This window comes from Vipera ursinii (assembly GCF_947247035.1).
Source record: "Vipera ursinii genome assembly, chromosome: 3".
NCBI classification, from domain to species: domain Eukaryota; kingdom Metazoa; phylum Chordata; class Lepidosauria; order Squamata; family Viperidae; genus Vipera; species Vipera ursinii.
In genome coordinates this window covers 178,937,255-178,953,498 of record NC_139516.1, presented here as the reverse complement: position 1 = coordinate 178,953,498, position 16,244 = coordinate 178,937,255, and the positions used below count along the sequence as shown (strand labels likewise).

At 38.3% G+C, this 16,244-nt stretch overlaps 1 protein-coding gene across 3 annotated transcripts in view; it reads left to right on the top strand.

Annotated features, from left to right (window-relative positions):
- The window catches only part of NCOA2 (nuclear receptor coactivator 2), a 151,791-nt gene that overhangs the window by 122,382 nt on the left and 13,165 nt on the right, over nt 1–16,244 (top strand). For all 3 annotated transcript variants that reach the window (XM_083359374.1, XM_083359373.1, XM_083359375.1), the window contains exons 11-16: nt 2,377–3,640; nt 10,030–10,240; nt 11,195–11,401; nt 12,010–12,225; nt 12,590–12,719; nt 15,416–15,581. In XM_083359374.1, the coding sequence (XP_083215500.1) occupies nt 2,377–3,640; nt 10,030–10,240; nt 11,195–11,401; nt 12,010–12,225; nt 12,590–12,719; nt 15,416–15,581 (2,194 nt within the window). The remainder of the gene's footprint in view (nt 1–2,376; nt 3,641–10,029; nt 10,241–11,194; nt 11,402–12,009; nt 12,226–12,589; nt 12,720–15,415; nt 15,582–16,244) is intronic.

Below are 16,244 nucleotides of genomic sequence, written 5' to 3'. Positions count from 1 at the left end.
AATCATTGTCCTGTGATTCCCTAAAATAAGCTTTACACTGTAAATTCCTCAACAATAATGATTTCCCAGCAGATAGGTTGAATTTCCTATTCGGTGGAAACTTTGAAAGCTTTGTGTAACCTTTACTTACACTGAAACTTGCATTTAACAAGCTATTGTACTTTGTAAAATATTAAGGGAGAGCAATCAACACAGTACATGTCTCCTTGCAGGATAACTATCATTTCCTCCCTCTCTCCATCATCTATTGTATGTATATGGAATTTCATGCTGCTGCTTGTATGATTTTCTTTTGAAAGATAAAATGTGGTTGGAACAGTCTAGTCATGCAGAAAAGATTCCTGTCTACTATTTTCCTCTGGAAATGCATGCATCAGCTTGTACGCACACACGGACACACATATTCAAGCAGAAATACAAATATTCCTAAAACTAGGTGGATCTCATTTAAGCTTTTTGTTTTCAGAGTTTCTTATTAAGAGCTGTTCCATAAAGCTGTTTTTGGGGGTGGGGGTGGGGGTGAGAAGTCTCAAGGTGATTTTAAACACTTGCTTTTCTCTATAAGTCTTATTAATTAGTAAAACAGCTACAGATTTGAGAAACATATATTTACATACATTTAAATGTTAGCAAACTCTTGTCACTTTTTTTTACATAGAGCTGTGAATTTGTCCATTTTACTTACTGGTCAAAGAAGTGTGTAATGTTTGTGGAAAATACAGTGTACTTTGTGAATCCTTGGGAATTTTCAACATGTCTACATAAATGTGATCTAAATATGATCTGTTCTCTATATAAGTCCTAAAACTAGGTAAAAAGTTCTCAGTTAAACAGATGAGTCATAAACATTATATTTGTTCATTTATTTATTGAGGAAAAGCTCCAGAACTATATAGAAAAGGCTCATAAACATTTAAGCACCACTGTGTACTTAAGAAATCTTTTTATTAAAGCAGAAATACATTTGATATGAATTGAGGATACATAGATACTACTTTCTGTCTTTTGTCACTATCCTTGTCATAGTAACAGGTGTACATTGGATTAGTTGCTGAAGTTAAGGATGTCCACTGATGAGGACTGATATATGCCTGAGGAAACACCACATTGCTAACTGGAAGATAATGTGAAGAGGCATGAAGCTTGCTTAATCAGCACTGTAGCCATTAAGGGGGATAACTTAAATTACAATTTTAAACCCAGTTTGTTTCAGACAAAAATCTTTGTTCAGAGGCCTTATTTATGAGCAACAATCATTGAAAACAATATGGCATAAAAATAACATAGAAATATATACTGAACTGAAGTTACAATCCTGTTTTTAAAATGCAGTATAGTTCTGTATGTATGAAATGTTATTTATTTTTTATATTACTGTAGAATGTTTTTAAATCTTTCAGTTAATATATAAATGAGTAACTTATTTGGTTTATTATAAAAGAACCTACATAGCAATGTATATAAAGCAACAAAGTAAGTAAATTGCTTATTGGGGATGTGCAGAACCCTAGCATTTTGGACACAAGGAATCTGTGGTTTTCAGAAATTCCTCTTTTGTTCTGAAATGTGCTAATCTGAGATTTCCAAGATTGAATTAAAAGCTTTTTTAAAAAAATAGTGCAAACCATGTATTGATACAGATTTACTTAGGGAAAAAATATGAACCACTACCTAAATGGCATAATACCAGAATGGCATTTCTTACCTATTTCCTTAGTTCTCTACACTAACTAAACTTGGCTACATCAGTCCCCATGTTAGTAAACAAAGGAATTCAATTTTTTGTTTTTTAAAAAATAACTTTTAAATGTCTAATTCTACTTTTGTGTGACATCAAGTCTTTGAAGTCTGACTACACTGGGGATAGCAATAGCCTCCAATTCAGTGATCTTCATCTGTATGTGTAGAATGAGAATTATATAATCTAATATCAGTAAAGCTAGTTAATAACTAATTCTTTCTTATTACAGTTACCATCTTGCAGATCACAGTATCTGGCCTAATTGTTGGACTTAGGTGCTTCGGCCCCATCACATAATTTGTATCCCCTAACGTGCTAGACAGATCAAAGACTTAGATATTTTTTTGTATATAATAGGATAATACATATATTAAACTCAACATATTTTTCTCACAAATCTTATCTTTTTTACTGAAAATGGTTAAGATATTTGTTGTAAGAAATTGTTTCTACTCTGTTTATTTTTGAAAATAAGCACACAGGTTTTTAGATATAGTACAACTGAACAAATTTTACACTTATTTTTGCATATGGGATTGATTATGAGCATAATATTCTATGGTATCTTTTTATTAAGCTGTTTTAATGTAACATACAATATTATAGGGTTTTTTTTTCTTTTTTTCACATTGTAGGGAACAGAATGTCTGTGGGATGAACCAAGATTTAACTGGACAAGTACTGGGAAAGCCATTGAACACAATTAGCTCTAACAGTTCTGCCCATCAAGCCATGTGCAGTGGGAATCCAGGTCAGGATATGACCATCAATAGCAATATGAATTTTGCCATAAATGGCCCAAAGGAACAAATGGGTATGCCAACAAGCAGGTTTAGTAGTTCAGGTGGGATGAACCATGTGTCAAGTATACAAACCTCCACTCCTCAGGGCAGTAACTATGCACTTAAAATGAATAGTCCTTCTCAAAACAGCCCTGGCATGACACCTGGTCAGCCAAACTCTATGCTTTCCCCAAGGCATCGTGTGAGTCCTGGAGTGGCAGGAAGTCCTCGGATCCCACCCAACCAGTTTTCTCCTGCAGGAAGCTTGCATTCACCTGTTGGAGTTTGCAGCAGCACAGGAAATAGCCATAGTTATACCAACAGTTCCCTCAATGCACTTCAGGCTCTCAGTGAGGGGCATGGAGTCTCTCTCGGGTCATCATTGGCTTCACCTGATATAAAAATGGGTAATTTACAGAATTCACCTGTAAGTATGAATCCTCCCCAACTAACCAAAATGGGAAATCTGGATTCTAAAGATAGCTTTGGATTGCATGGGGAACAATCAGACGAAACAACTGGACAAGTAGAAAGTGTCTGCCATTCAGGAGAACAGAAAGAAAATGATAACATGCCCCAAGTTGGCAGTGAAAGACCTGATGGACAGAACAGACTGCATGATGGCAAAAGCCAGACAAAGCTGTTACAGCTGCTGACCACCAAATCTGATCAGATGGAGCCTTCATCTTTGGCTAATACTATGGGAGATGCTAACAAGGACTCCATGGGAAGCTTATCTGGTTCTGGTTCAGCACATGCAACCTCGCTCAAGGAGAAGCATAAAATTTTGCACAGGCTCTTGCAGGACAGCAGTTCTCCTGTAGATTTGGCCAAACTCACAGCAGAGGCCACAGGCAAAGAACTGAATCAGGAGACCAGTAGCACAGCTCCAGGTTCAGAGATAACTGGTAAACAGGAACCGGTGAGTCCCAAGAAGAAAGAAAATGCACTACTTCGTTACTTGCTAGATAAAGATGATACAAAAGAAATTGGTTTACCAGACATAACCCCCAAACTGGAACGGTCGGACAGTAAAACAGATCCTTCCAGTAGCACACTAAAGCCAGTAGCTGTGAAGACTGAAAAAGAAGAAATGCGCTTTGAGCCGAATGAACAGGTAAGAACTTGGGATTTTATTTTACTTATTTATATTATTTGTATCAGAGATAGGTACAGAAACAATTATTGTTCTGTATCTCTTCTAACACAATGTCCTTTATGATTAGAATTACTACCATTATCTCTGTGGCCAAAAGTTCACTGGCTGAAAAATTTGAACTGGAAAGTGCCACTTAATTTAAAATGTAGTGCTTGGCATAGTATCATTTAGCTTTGGAGATGAGAATGAAAATGTGGGATGGGAATAACACCCATTGATAGAAGCTACTTGGAAAAGTAATTTTCAATCTAACATCTGATTTATTGTGTGATTTTTAAAGGGCAACATTTAGAATCATAAAATGTAAATTGAGAAAGACTCAAGTACTGTTTGGGGGAAAAATGCAGAACTAAATGCAAACAAAGTGGTTTGAACATAAAATACCTAAGCTTATAGATGCTTCTAAGCAAAGACTAATTAGAAAGCATACAAATAAGATTTATATAGAAGTCTCATTTTCACAGGAAACATAATCCAAATGTACCGTATTTTCCGGCGTATAAGATGACTGGGCGTATAAGACGACCCCCGACTTTTGAGAGGATTTTCAAGATTTTTCGTCTTATACGCCGGAAAATACTTACATGCCAGTTGCCAAGTGTCTGACACAAGCCCGATTCAGACCCATCTGATGCAGATGGTGCAAAGCCCTAACGGTTCCCGCCCGACGCTGGACAGCTTCGCCGGTGCCGCCTCGAGAGGGAAGGGCGTGAGGCGCCTGCCACGGCTACCTGAGGACTCCTTAGCAGCCGGGGAGCGTGCGCGTGCGTAGGACTGCCCTGCCGGCTCCTGCCCGAAGCCGGACGGCTCTGCTGGTGCCGCCTCGAGAGGGAAGGGTATGAGGTGCCTGCCACGGCTCCCCGAGCAATCCTTAGCAGTTGGGGAGCGCGCACGTGTGCAGGACTGCCCTGCCGGCTCCCGCCCGATGCCGGACGGCTCCGCTGGTGCTGCCTCGAGAGGGAAGGGTGTGAGGTGCCTGCCACGGCTACCTGAGGACTCCTTAGCAGCCGGGGAGCGTGCGCGTGCGTAGGACTGCCCTGCCGGCTCCTGCCCGAAGCCGGACGGCTCTGCTGGTGCCGCCTCGAGAGGGAAGGGTATGAGGTGCCTGCCACGGCTCCCCGAGCAATCCTTAGCAGCCGGGGAGCACGCGCGTGCGCAGGACTGCCCTGTTGGCTCCCGCCTGACGCCAGCCTGCCCTGCTTCCTCCACAGTGAGAGGGGAGGGCGTGCCTTCCCAGGCTCGTCGACTTGCAGCCACGCCAGAGCCGAAAGGGGCTTTTCCTTCCACCCACCCTTTGGAATAAACGCAAAAGCTCCCGGGGTCTGGCGTTTGCAAGGGGGAGGGGAAGGGGCTTAGAGGCTCTTGGGGGTGGGAAGGGAGAGTCACGTTGGAGGGGGGACTGGACTAAGGAGGCTTGAAGTTGCTTTGCAAGAACGGGGCCGCTCGATTGATTTATGTACTATTTTCCGGCATATAAGACGACTGGGCGTATAAGACGACCCCCCAACTTTGGAGAAGATTTTCATGGGTTAAAAAGTCGTCTTATACACCGGAAAATACGGTATAACAAAGTTTTGGGTTCTTTGTGTTTGCAGTAAGTTTTGCTATAAGAAACAATGTTCTTAATTTCTGGATACATTTTCTTCTCTATAGCTCAAAAATAATTTACAGAACTTCTTTTGCCTCTTAAATCTCTGCAAAATGAATCTCATGTTTCTGCAGCAGTGGTATAATTTATGTTGTCTGTGCGCTTTGTCATTTTATTTCCATATTGTTGGCATAGATTTTATTGCCTGTATCATTGTACATTCTTTTAAACATTCTTTGATGAAAAAAAGTCCACAATAATATTCTACTAGCACAAATAATTATGGGAAAATATCATAGAGAAACTATTAATCCAGCTCTTCCTTTCACCCACTCCAGTACTTACAAAGTCATTGAACACATAAGCCAAGTGAGAGACAGGCTGGCACAGTGTACACTTTATTCTATGCAGAATAGAAAAAATGGTTTTTCATAATTGTTTCCTCTGCAGTTTATTAGTTTTTGACAAATAAGTTGTAAAACAGTGAAAAAGCTGGACAAAGTGCATTACATGGCAAATACAAGTGACTGGTTTTACCTACATAATCTTTAATAGATAGAAGTGATTGTAAACTAAAAAGTTGAATTTGGAAACAGTGCATTAACTACACGAAAAGTGCACCTATTCAAGGACTATAAACTTCAGTATTTGTAGTACTCAGAGCAATTTTAACCAAGGTTCAAGTCTTGAATTTGCCATGTTCAAGCCTGGGAATCTGCATTGGACTTTAATGAAAACCTAAAGTCAATCCTTTATTTCACATAATTTTATCAAAATTACATATCTGACAATTCTTACAGAAGAATAGAATTAAGGGAGAAAATAAAGGTGACAATTTCTCCTGTTTCTTCATCTGCCACATAATTTGTTTTTTTTTTAATTGAAAAGTTTTAACATACATTTTATCTTTAACAATCCCCCTCCCCCTCCCGTACCCATCCCTCCCTACCCCTCCCCCCCTACCCCCCCCCGACTTCCCAGAGCTAAGTACAAGGTATAAAAAAAAACAATCATAAACATCCATATGCTAACAACCATAAACTCTAAAATCTATCACTCTCTAGCTCATATAGGATAACTACAAACACTATTACTATTAAATATAAAAAAAGGAAAAAAGAAAAAGAAAGGAAGACTTATTCAAATGCTACATGAAACTTTTTAGTCCCATATTTGTTCTGGATATACTCAATCCATTTTCTCCACTCCATAATATAACGTTCTTGCGAGTGATCTTTCAAGTAAGCCGAGATCTTTGCCATCTCTGCCAGGTCAGAAACCTTTAAAGTCCATTCTTCTACAGTCGGCAGTTCCTCCTTCTTCCAATATTGACCTATTAAGAGTCTTGCTGCCGTAATTAAATTCAATATCAGCTTAGTGTCCACAACCGTAGCATCTGTAATTATACCTAACAAAAAAAGTTGCGGACAAAACTTTATCCTTTGCTTGAAAATCTTCTGCATGTTCCACCAAATTTTTATCCAAAAGGCCTTAACCTTTTTACAAATCCACCATATGTGAAAATATGTTGCATCTTCATCGCCACATAATTTGTTGGAAAACATTAAGGCTGGAGCTGCTTGAGAATAATTCTTGCCAAAACAGGAAAGTCTTTTCCATAAAAGATGCTTGCCTCATTATTTAGGTTTGCTGGTAACATTTAGCTATGATATTTTGAAAAACTGTCCTCTTATCAAAGTTTCCACATAATGCTCATCTAGTGAAACCAGCATGTCATACGTTTCCCTGTCTCCATTTCACTTACTAGTTGTCACTGTGCATCCTGAAAGTATATAGAAAAACTGGTTAGGTTTGTCTAAACACTTTGAGATAATTCAGTGTTAGGCAGCAACCCAATAGTGCATTTCCTACCTCCACCCAAAATTAAGATGGGAATATTTCCAGTGATCAATAAAAAATTCTAGAGAATTTCTCTAGACTTTGCAGCTAGGTCAGATATGTATGTATGTATGTATGATATCTATATACAAGAGCAAAATGATGCACATTGCTTAGGAAAGTCCTAGCTTCATATATATATTTGAAGAGCAAACACAGCTAAAACACTTCTGAAAAAGTCTGAGTCATAATGGAACAATCACTGAACAGCCCAGTGTGCTTCAGCAGTGGAGATGTCTGCTTCTTAAGTGTTGAAGACATTGGAAAAAAATTACTTAGAAGCAAGAATTTTAATCCTTCAGAAGTGACTTGTTTTGTTTGATGGATATTTTTACATTTATCAGTTTGTTCTGCAGTTCTGCTAGGTAAAGAACACCAGAAAAAATATATACATTTTGGTTAGGCTGACACTGGCCACTAGTTCAGGTATTATCTTCTCTAAATAAAGCAGCTCCTAAAAATTTCTGGCAGGTTTTTCCAGCCTTGGTGCCCAAGAGCTTTCAAACTGGCATTTGAATAAACTTTGGATTATTGGCCCAGCGATCTGTCACTCCTTCCTGGCGAAGGCCTGGGTATAGCATGAGAGGCACAAGAAGCAATTTCTTTGCTATATTTGTTGCTTCTATGTATGTGTTTGTAGGAACTACTCATTCTTAACATAATCATTTACATTTTTATTAATGTTATTTAACATTGCAAAAACATAAAAAGAAATGAAATGTTCGGAGAAAATATTTTCAACAATGTACTGTATATAAGTATCCTTTAATTATGTTTATCTTTAAAAAGAATTATTTTTCCAGCATGTGATAATTCTTACGTAGTCCATTGTCATCACTTTTTATACTGATCTCTTTTACTACATGGGGTTGATTATTTGCTTGCTCTATTTGTTTATATTTCCAGCCTGTTCTATATCTGTTCTCAAGGGACATGATTCACCTCACCCCCAGCACTCCCCCCAATTTATATACTCGATTTTCTGGGGACAGATTAGCCTGAGAAGTCTCAAGTAGATCAGTTACCAAGGGAGCTTCATGGCCTCCCAATCCTACTTCAGTATCTAGTTGTATGAATATACTATGTCAACCATTCTATCATGGGAGGAAATAAAAGAAAGGTAGTTTCTAACAGCAATTTGGTTTGGCGATTTTTGAAGTATTATAAAAGACAGTTCTTGCTGGCTGGCTTGTTTGTACTGTGCCATTTTTAAAGCCTCTAGAGCAGGGGTGTCAAACTCAATTTCATTGAGGGCCGCATCAGCATTGCGGTTGCCCTCAAGGGGCCGGGTGGGTGTGGCCTGGGTGGGCGTGGCTAGAGTGTGTATGGCCTACTGGGTGGGCATGGCCAGCTCTACATCGTTCACATCAAGGGTGCCTATGGGGGCCTGGGCAGGAGTGGGGCAGATCTGAGGGTCTCTGGCAGAAGGAGGCTCTCTGGGCCAGGGCCAAGGCAGTGGGGGCCGTTCCCTCACTGTTTCCAGGATGGCTTCGCGGGCCGCATGAAACCACTTCGCGGGCCGGATCCGGCCCCCGGGCCTTGTGTTTGACATGTCTGCTCTAGAGCTCATATATGGAGGATGGGACTGTTAAAACTCAATCCTCTAAAACTATTACTTATAAATTGAGGGCATATTAGTAGCATGTGCAAGGGAACTAACATGCTGCAAGCAACATTTTGTTTACAGAAGAAGCACAATGATTACTATGCCATAATAATATCCTCCATTTGAAAATAGGCTCCAGCACTATTCTGAGGTAGCATGCAAAGTTATTAAATACTGAAATTTATTACTCTATACCAGGCATGTCAAACACAAGGCCCGGGGGCCGGATCCGGCCCATGAAGTGGTTTCATGTGGCCCGCGAAGCCATCCTGGAAACAGTGAGGGAATGGCCCCCACTGCCTTGGCCCTGCCCAGAGACCCTCCTTCTGCCAGAGACCCTCAGATCTGTCCCACTCCTGCCCAGGCCCCCATAGGCACCCTTGATGCCAACGATGTAGAGCTGGCCATGCCCACCCAGTAGGCCATATGCACTCTAGCCACGCCCACCCAGTAGGCCACGCCCACCCTGGCCATACCCACCCGGCCCCCTGAGGGCAACCGCAATGCTGATGTGGCCCTCAGTGAAATTGAGTTTGACACCCCTGCTCTATACCTATTTTGTTCGATTTAAGGGGATTATTGGCTGTTTATGTTTATAAATATTCTGTGACTTTCCACTTTTTTTTTCAAATTTGGAACTATTTCTCTAAACTTCTTTTGGCCTAGTTTTTTTTCACTCTTATTACATGTTGAGCAGTAGAACATTACTTCCATTTTACAAGTTTCCAGCCAAAAAAGTTATTTCTTATTATATTTTCTTTTGTCTTCATTTCTTTAAATGGTTGGTATTTTTCTGTCAGTGATTTAAAACTTCAGATGAAAAATGTTTTTAACCATGTGGAAGTAACTATTGCATAGAACATTTTTAGTCCTGTTATAACCAAGTAGAATTACAGTAATGACAGTGTGTTGATTTTTGTTGAACAAAGATTCTTTGTTACATCATGGAAATCTGCATCCTCTCCCCCCCCCCCCTTGGAGACATCTCTCTGCCAATTCATGGCTAAACTACAGACAGAGAATATTACTAGTTTGTTTTTAAAAGAGAGCTATAGTTGGCCTATTTTGTACTTCCAGAAGGCACAATGATAAGGAAAACTAAAGGGTTATGTGTAGGAACAGATTTCAGATATCCTGATGTTTTCAGCGTGTTTTCAGTGCTGGAGGTATTGATTCTGTTTCCTAGTATTTTAGTCTAATCAAGATTAAAAGACCTTATGAAAATATCTGTTTTCTTTTCAAATTTCATGAAAGCCTGGCAGCGAGCTTGATAACCTGGAAGAAATTCTAGATGATCTACAGAATAGCCAGTTGTCTCAACTTTTCCCAGACACCCGACCGGTTGCTTCAGCAGGATCAGTTGACAAACAAGCCATTATCAATGACCTCATGCAGATTACAGGTGAAAACAGTCCTGGCACACCTGTTGGATCCCAGAAACCCACAGGGAGGATCTCTCAGAGCAGTGAGTCTGAACTATTCATCAGGTTCTAGAAACAGATAATAAATACTATTGTTGCAAAAGAAATGGATCTTTTCAAAAGCCTCATGTCAGTTTCAGACTGTTGCTATGCTTTAAGTCTTCAGTGAACAAACAGCACCATCTGCTGTTCTCCTTATAAAATCACAGCATGGTGAAATCTTCCAACTAATAGAATATTGTTTGACTTAGAAATAAATAAATCACTTTTCATTTTATTGAAAGTTTTATTTTATTTCCATCAGTAATCTGTGAGATTACCACATGGTTATGACTTGCACTGTACAATGAAATCACTAAAGAGCTACATGCTATAAGCTCAGTTCTCACTAAGGCTAAAAAATAAAAGTTATCTCTTTAAATGTAGTAATCCGTAAAACATGATTGGGTCACAGTTTAAGAAAAAAGCATTCCCATTCTAGCTCTAAAGGGAAACTCAACAGATGTGACTATTACTTAAGCGGGCAAGGAAGGGAGCATCGAACACATTTTTGACTTTTCTTTGTTGCATGAAATCCAGAGTTAGTGCTATGAGGATATCTATACAAGTCAGGTCTTGGAGAAATTGTTGAAATTTCTGTTTAGCTTCATTAATTTTAAATGTAGTATTTTATTAAATGGCAAGATTAATATTGTAACAGGACAGAGGTTGGGTGTGAAAACAGTTTTGTAAACGATTACCAAGTCAGAAATCAGTGCAGGAACCTCCAGTTGAATGATGGACATTAGGTAGAGTAGATGGTGGAGCTTTTCATTTAGTTTTAAATTCTGTATGGATTCACCTGAAAGGCTAAAAGAACTTTTTGTTAAATGTGTGTAAATATCTGCGTTTGTTTTTGAAACATAGTTTTTAAATTAATTTGAAAAGAACTTAATAGTGTATATTTATAATGTAACTTTCAAAGCTCCCAGTTTTTCACCATTTTTCCTACTGTTTAGCTTTTTCTAATGCAAGACAAGCACAGTTGGGAAGGATGTTGCCGAACCAGAACTTGCAGCTTGACGTTGCTTTGCAAAATCCACCAGGTGCTTCATCTTTTCCACCCATAAGAAACAATAGTCCATATTCAGTGATACCTCAGCCCAGCATGTTGGGTAGTCAAGGAATGATGGGAAATCAAGGAAACCTTGGGAATAATAATCAAGGTAAAAAACAAAAAGCTTGGTGGTTGTTTTTTTTCTGTGATAACACATTACTTCTAATATGGAAAGAGCAGGCATCTGACTACAAGGATCGCTTACCCCAGCAGTACCCTAAAACCAACATAAAATATGTTGAAATTGGGTCACGGCTTCATCGGGTCATGAGACTGTGACCCAATGCTGAATTCATTTTCACTGAATTCAGATAGATGTATTTTTATGGGACTGGTTACACTATAATATTGCAATTTTAAAGTATAAGTCTATTTAGAATTTATTCAGAAATAAATTCTGCCTGAATTATTTGAGATCTGATCATCTTAATCTGACAACACAAGGATCTCTAGTTTTTCTAATTATAAGAGTGCATATTTTATTGGATTATTTTTGGAGCACATCTTTGTAAAGAAATATGCTCAGGTATCTATCCATAGCTCTAAACTAGCAGAGGGGCAGAGATGTTGCATCAATGCCAACTGCTACTTTTAAAAACATACTTGATTCTTATGGCTTGACCTATGAGCTGATTGTAAAAGTGGCATTAGAAAGTAGCATTAATTAGCACTGGGTTCAAGCCATAGTTCAACATAAACATATGTGTGCTTTAATAGGAATGATTGCTGGTAATACCCCTCGGCCCGCTATGTCATCAGGAGACTGGGGGAGCCAAGCTGCTGCTGTAAGAGTGACCTGTGCTGCAACAACAAGTGCCATGAACAGGCCAATCCAAGGAGGCATGATACGTAACCCAACATCCAGCCTTCCCTTGAGACCTAACAGTCAAGCTGTTCCAAGGCAGATGCTACAGTCTCAAGTTATGAATATGGGTAAGGTGGAATCCAAGTCATAATCTGCATAGTTTCAGCAGATACTGAATATTATGATATTAACAGGGATGACAAATACATTTTAATTAGATACAAATGCAGATGTGGGAGTTCAATTATACAGTAGACAAAGGATCTGATTGAATGTTTTTGCATAACATGCTGATTATATAAGAACATAATTTATTTTCTTTTGAAGCAGCCTTATTCGAATTGAGTTTGGTTCCACTAGTCCCAGTCCAAGCTTATGCAAAAATATTCATTTATAATGTTCAAGGAAATATATACAGTAAGTAGTAGATGGCTGGTCTTCTGCAACACCTATAATTCCAGTGAATTTTTACTTGTGATGGTTGCTCTTCAGGTGCTTCAGAACTGGAGATGAATATGGGAGCTCCTCAGTATACCCAACAGCAAGCCCCTCCCAATCAGACTGCTCCTTGGCCTGACAGTATATTGCCCATAGATCAGGCATCGTTTAGTAATCAGAACCGGTAAGTCTTTTACTTAAGCGTCAATGCTGAATTGTTGTAAACTCCTGCTGATAGTTAACTCTTTTGTATTTTTTGCTTTATTTAATTTGTTCAGTTTCTATATTGTTTGTCTTTCTGAACTGCCTTGGTACTGTTCGTTGGACTCCACAATTAAATTAAAAAGGGAAAGGTGCTTCATTGATTGTTACTACTTGCTACACAAAGAAGACAGCAAACATCCCTTGACTGTACCAAGAATATTCCTGGACTGTGACAAATGATTGGCAGAGTGGAAAGGGGTTGTTGGCAACTTAGACTACACCTACGCATTATCTTTCCCGCATTATCATTCCATGCAGATGGCTCAACATGTCCCTGTTTAGCTAGACTAGTGCAAGGAAGGCGCCATTTCCAACAAGATGAGAGAGATGAATGCATTGGAATTCAATTCAATTCAATTGAGACTACAAAATTTAATGTAATATTCATTCTTAAAAATTATACCAGGATCAGCATCTTTGGCAATCTTGTTTTACCTTTTTTTTAAGAGTTCTTCTGGAGGATATTTAGATTTTATTTATTTATTTATAAATGTATTAAATTTATATCCCACCCATCTCACTTTCAGGCAATTTCTCAGGTTATAATTAGTAATTGTTAATTACTTTATCAGGCTGTTTGTGTTTTATGTATTTACAAGTTCCTAATTTCAAATGAAATATGGATCTTTTAATTCCTATGGTATGTCCTGTGTACCTCTAGAGGACCTTCAAGATTGCAGTGGAATAAAATGTTATTTTTTTTAGTATTTTGTTACATTAAGTGTTCTGTTAACTCCATCTTCATAGTGTTCAAGGTAGCATAAAATCTGTTATGAAACTATAAGAATTTAATCATTAAATAAACCATGTGAGCACAAATTACTGCACCAACAAGAGTCAAACATTAAGCAAAATGTTTAAGCAAATGCAGCCTCATACTATTGACTTGTAAGGCTAGGGCACATCCGCATGGAGTCCACACTTTTCTGGCCTCACATTGTGGTCTCTGGCAGATAAACCAGTTTATTCCAGACTCGGTAGAGATGTATCTGAACTTACAATCAAAGCAATCTTTTTGTTTATAGCCATAAAACTTGCAGGATCTTTTGGATGGACCATTTTTTTCATTAGTGAGAATTTGGCCTTCCAGTTTTTCAGCTTCAGCCAGTCTCTACTTTCAGTCCACAGACATTCACTCACTATATGAAACAAGATGTACCTCAACACTTCTGCCTCCCCCCCAAACCCACGCTCAGAGCAAGTTGATTGGCTGGATATTCATTAGCAATTAACAAATGCATACAACATTCAGTTAAATTCTGGGTATGGCACTCATTGAATGTTGTACTTCAGATTCTATCATTGCACAGCTGAATGAAAAAGCAGATTATCTATTAGTCCTTTCAGATTAGTAACAGTGGAGTTGATCACTGCTCAGCTTTAAACTGCTTTGAGCAATTGGGAACAGTGACTGTGGTGGAAGTGCCCCTACATTTTACCATTTCCCACATCTGTTGCTGAATGCATAATTTATTTTTTTATTAAGCAATGGGCAGTACGTTTTTTAAAAAGCAGATAATAGCAATAACATGATACATTGGAATAACTTTAGTGGATTTCCATTTGTATACCAGAACACCATCTTCCTTTCTTCCTGTACATTTCTCCAGTTCTGTTCTGTCATTGGCTTTCATTGGACAGCACTGAATACATCCCAGTAGTGGCTGCTTCATGTCAGCAATTTCTTATTTATGTATTTCATGAACAGTGAATTTGTATCAGAGCCATGGTGGCTCAGTGATTAGAATGCAGGTTAACTCTCTGCTCACTCCAGGAGTTCGAGTCTCACTGGGCTCAACTCCGCGTTCCATCCTTTCGAGATTGTTGGGAATAATGTGCTGACTTTGTAAACTGCTTAGAGACGGCTGTAAAGCCCTGTGAAGCAGTATATAAGTCTAAGTGGTATTGCTATTGCTGTCATGACTATAATCTGTTAAGCACTTAATTTTTACTTCATGTATATGATTTTGTATATATGATTACACCAGCAACTGCTTTTACTATTTGCTAATCTCTATTTTAGGGCTAACTAGATTTCATCTCCTTTTATGATAAAATATTACTCTGTTTCAGTGATTATTTCTTAGCTATCAGGAATTCCTAATAAACTGTTTAATAAAAAAGTGAAAAGCAAACTCTTGTCTTCTCAGATTTGAATGATCTGATTAGGGCTTTTGGAAGTCATGTAGCTTATTACAGAATTAAGGTCAAAAGAGAATACATTGTCGTAAATACGAACAAAATTTATTGTTGTAAATCATTGTAATAAAAATTCCAAATTGATAGCAGTTTTTCTCCACGCTTCCTGAATAAGTCTGTACAATTTAATTCAGGTTTTGACTTGAGTAGTTTAGGAAAAAAGTACAGGTGTGTTTGTGTGTGTGTGTGTGTGTGAGAGAGAGAGAGAGAGAGAGAGAGAGAGATGAAAAGTATTTTACCATTTTAAGTATGTTCTAGATAGATGTACTAAGTTCTAGAGAAACGTTGAGTTTGCTTTCAACTTATTTCCCCAACAAACTAGCACACCTAATGTATATAACATCCAGTTAGCTTGGAATGTCTAAAGAGTAAATGTTTTTGTCCCTCAAGTTGCTCATCAAGTTGTATCCTTTGTAGGCAACCATTTGTAGGCTCTCCAGATGACTTGATGTGTCAGCATCCTGCCTCTGAGTCTCCAAATGATGAAGGAGCTCTCCTTGATCAGCTTTATATGGCACTAAGGAATTTTGATGGTCTAGAAGAAATTGATAGAGCTCTTGGGATACCAGAACTTGTCAGCCAGGTATTGCTTTATTGGATATTTCTAAAAAATCTAAATACAAACTTTCTGGGTCATGAACTTAAACTTCTTGAAATTTACTATATGAAAATTATTTTCTTATTTTAACACCATTCCTCTTCTGCTGTACAGTGCTACAGCAGGCAGTGTTGACAATATGATTCATATCCTCTGATATGATTGTTATTGTAATGATAATATGGGGAATGATGGCTTATGGTTTATCTGTTACATCATGGCTTCTTGATTGCTACTTGACATAGAAATGACACCTACTCAGTGAAGTAACTGTGTTTTCTGTGAAACAGCAAGCTAATGCTAACATATTTTAAATATTTTTGTAAAAAACCCACCTCTTTTTAGGTTACCTTTTCCAGCTAGTATGGGCTCTTTCACTTGTGATATTTTTAAATTTATATTAACAAAATTTTAATGGGAAATGTCCAGAAATATTTTAATAAATACATTTTTTCTAGAAAAGACTTCAGCACAGAAAATAAGTATTAGATAAGATACATTACAGAAAAATGTGGAGGAAATTAACCTATATGTATCACATAGCCTGCTTATAGTACTGTCATAGCTGTGTCGCAGCTATGTTTGTCGATGTTCTCTACATATGTGGGCTCCAAGTCTTTATGTATATTTCTGTGCTTTTGTTCTTCA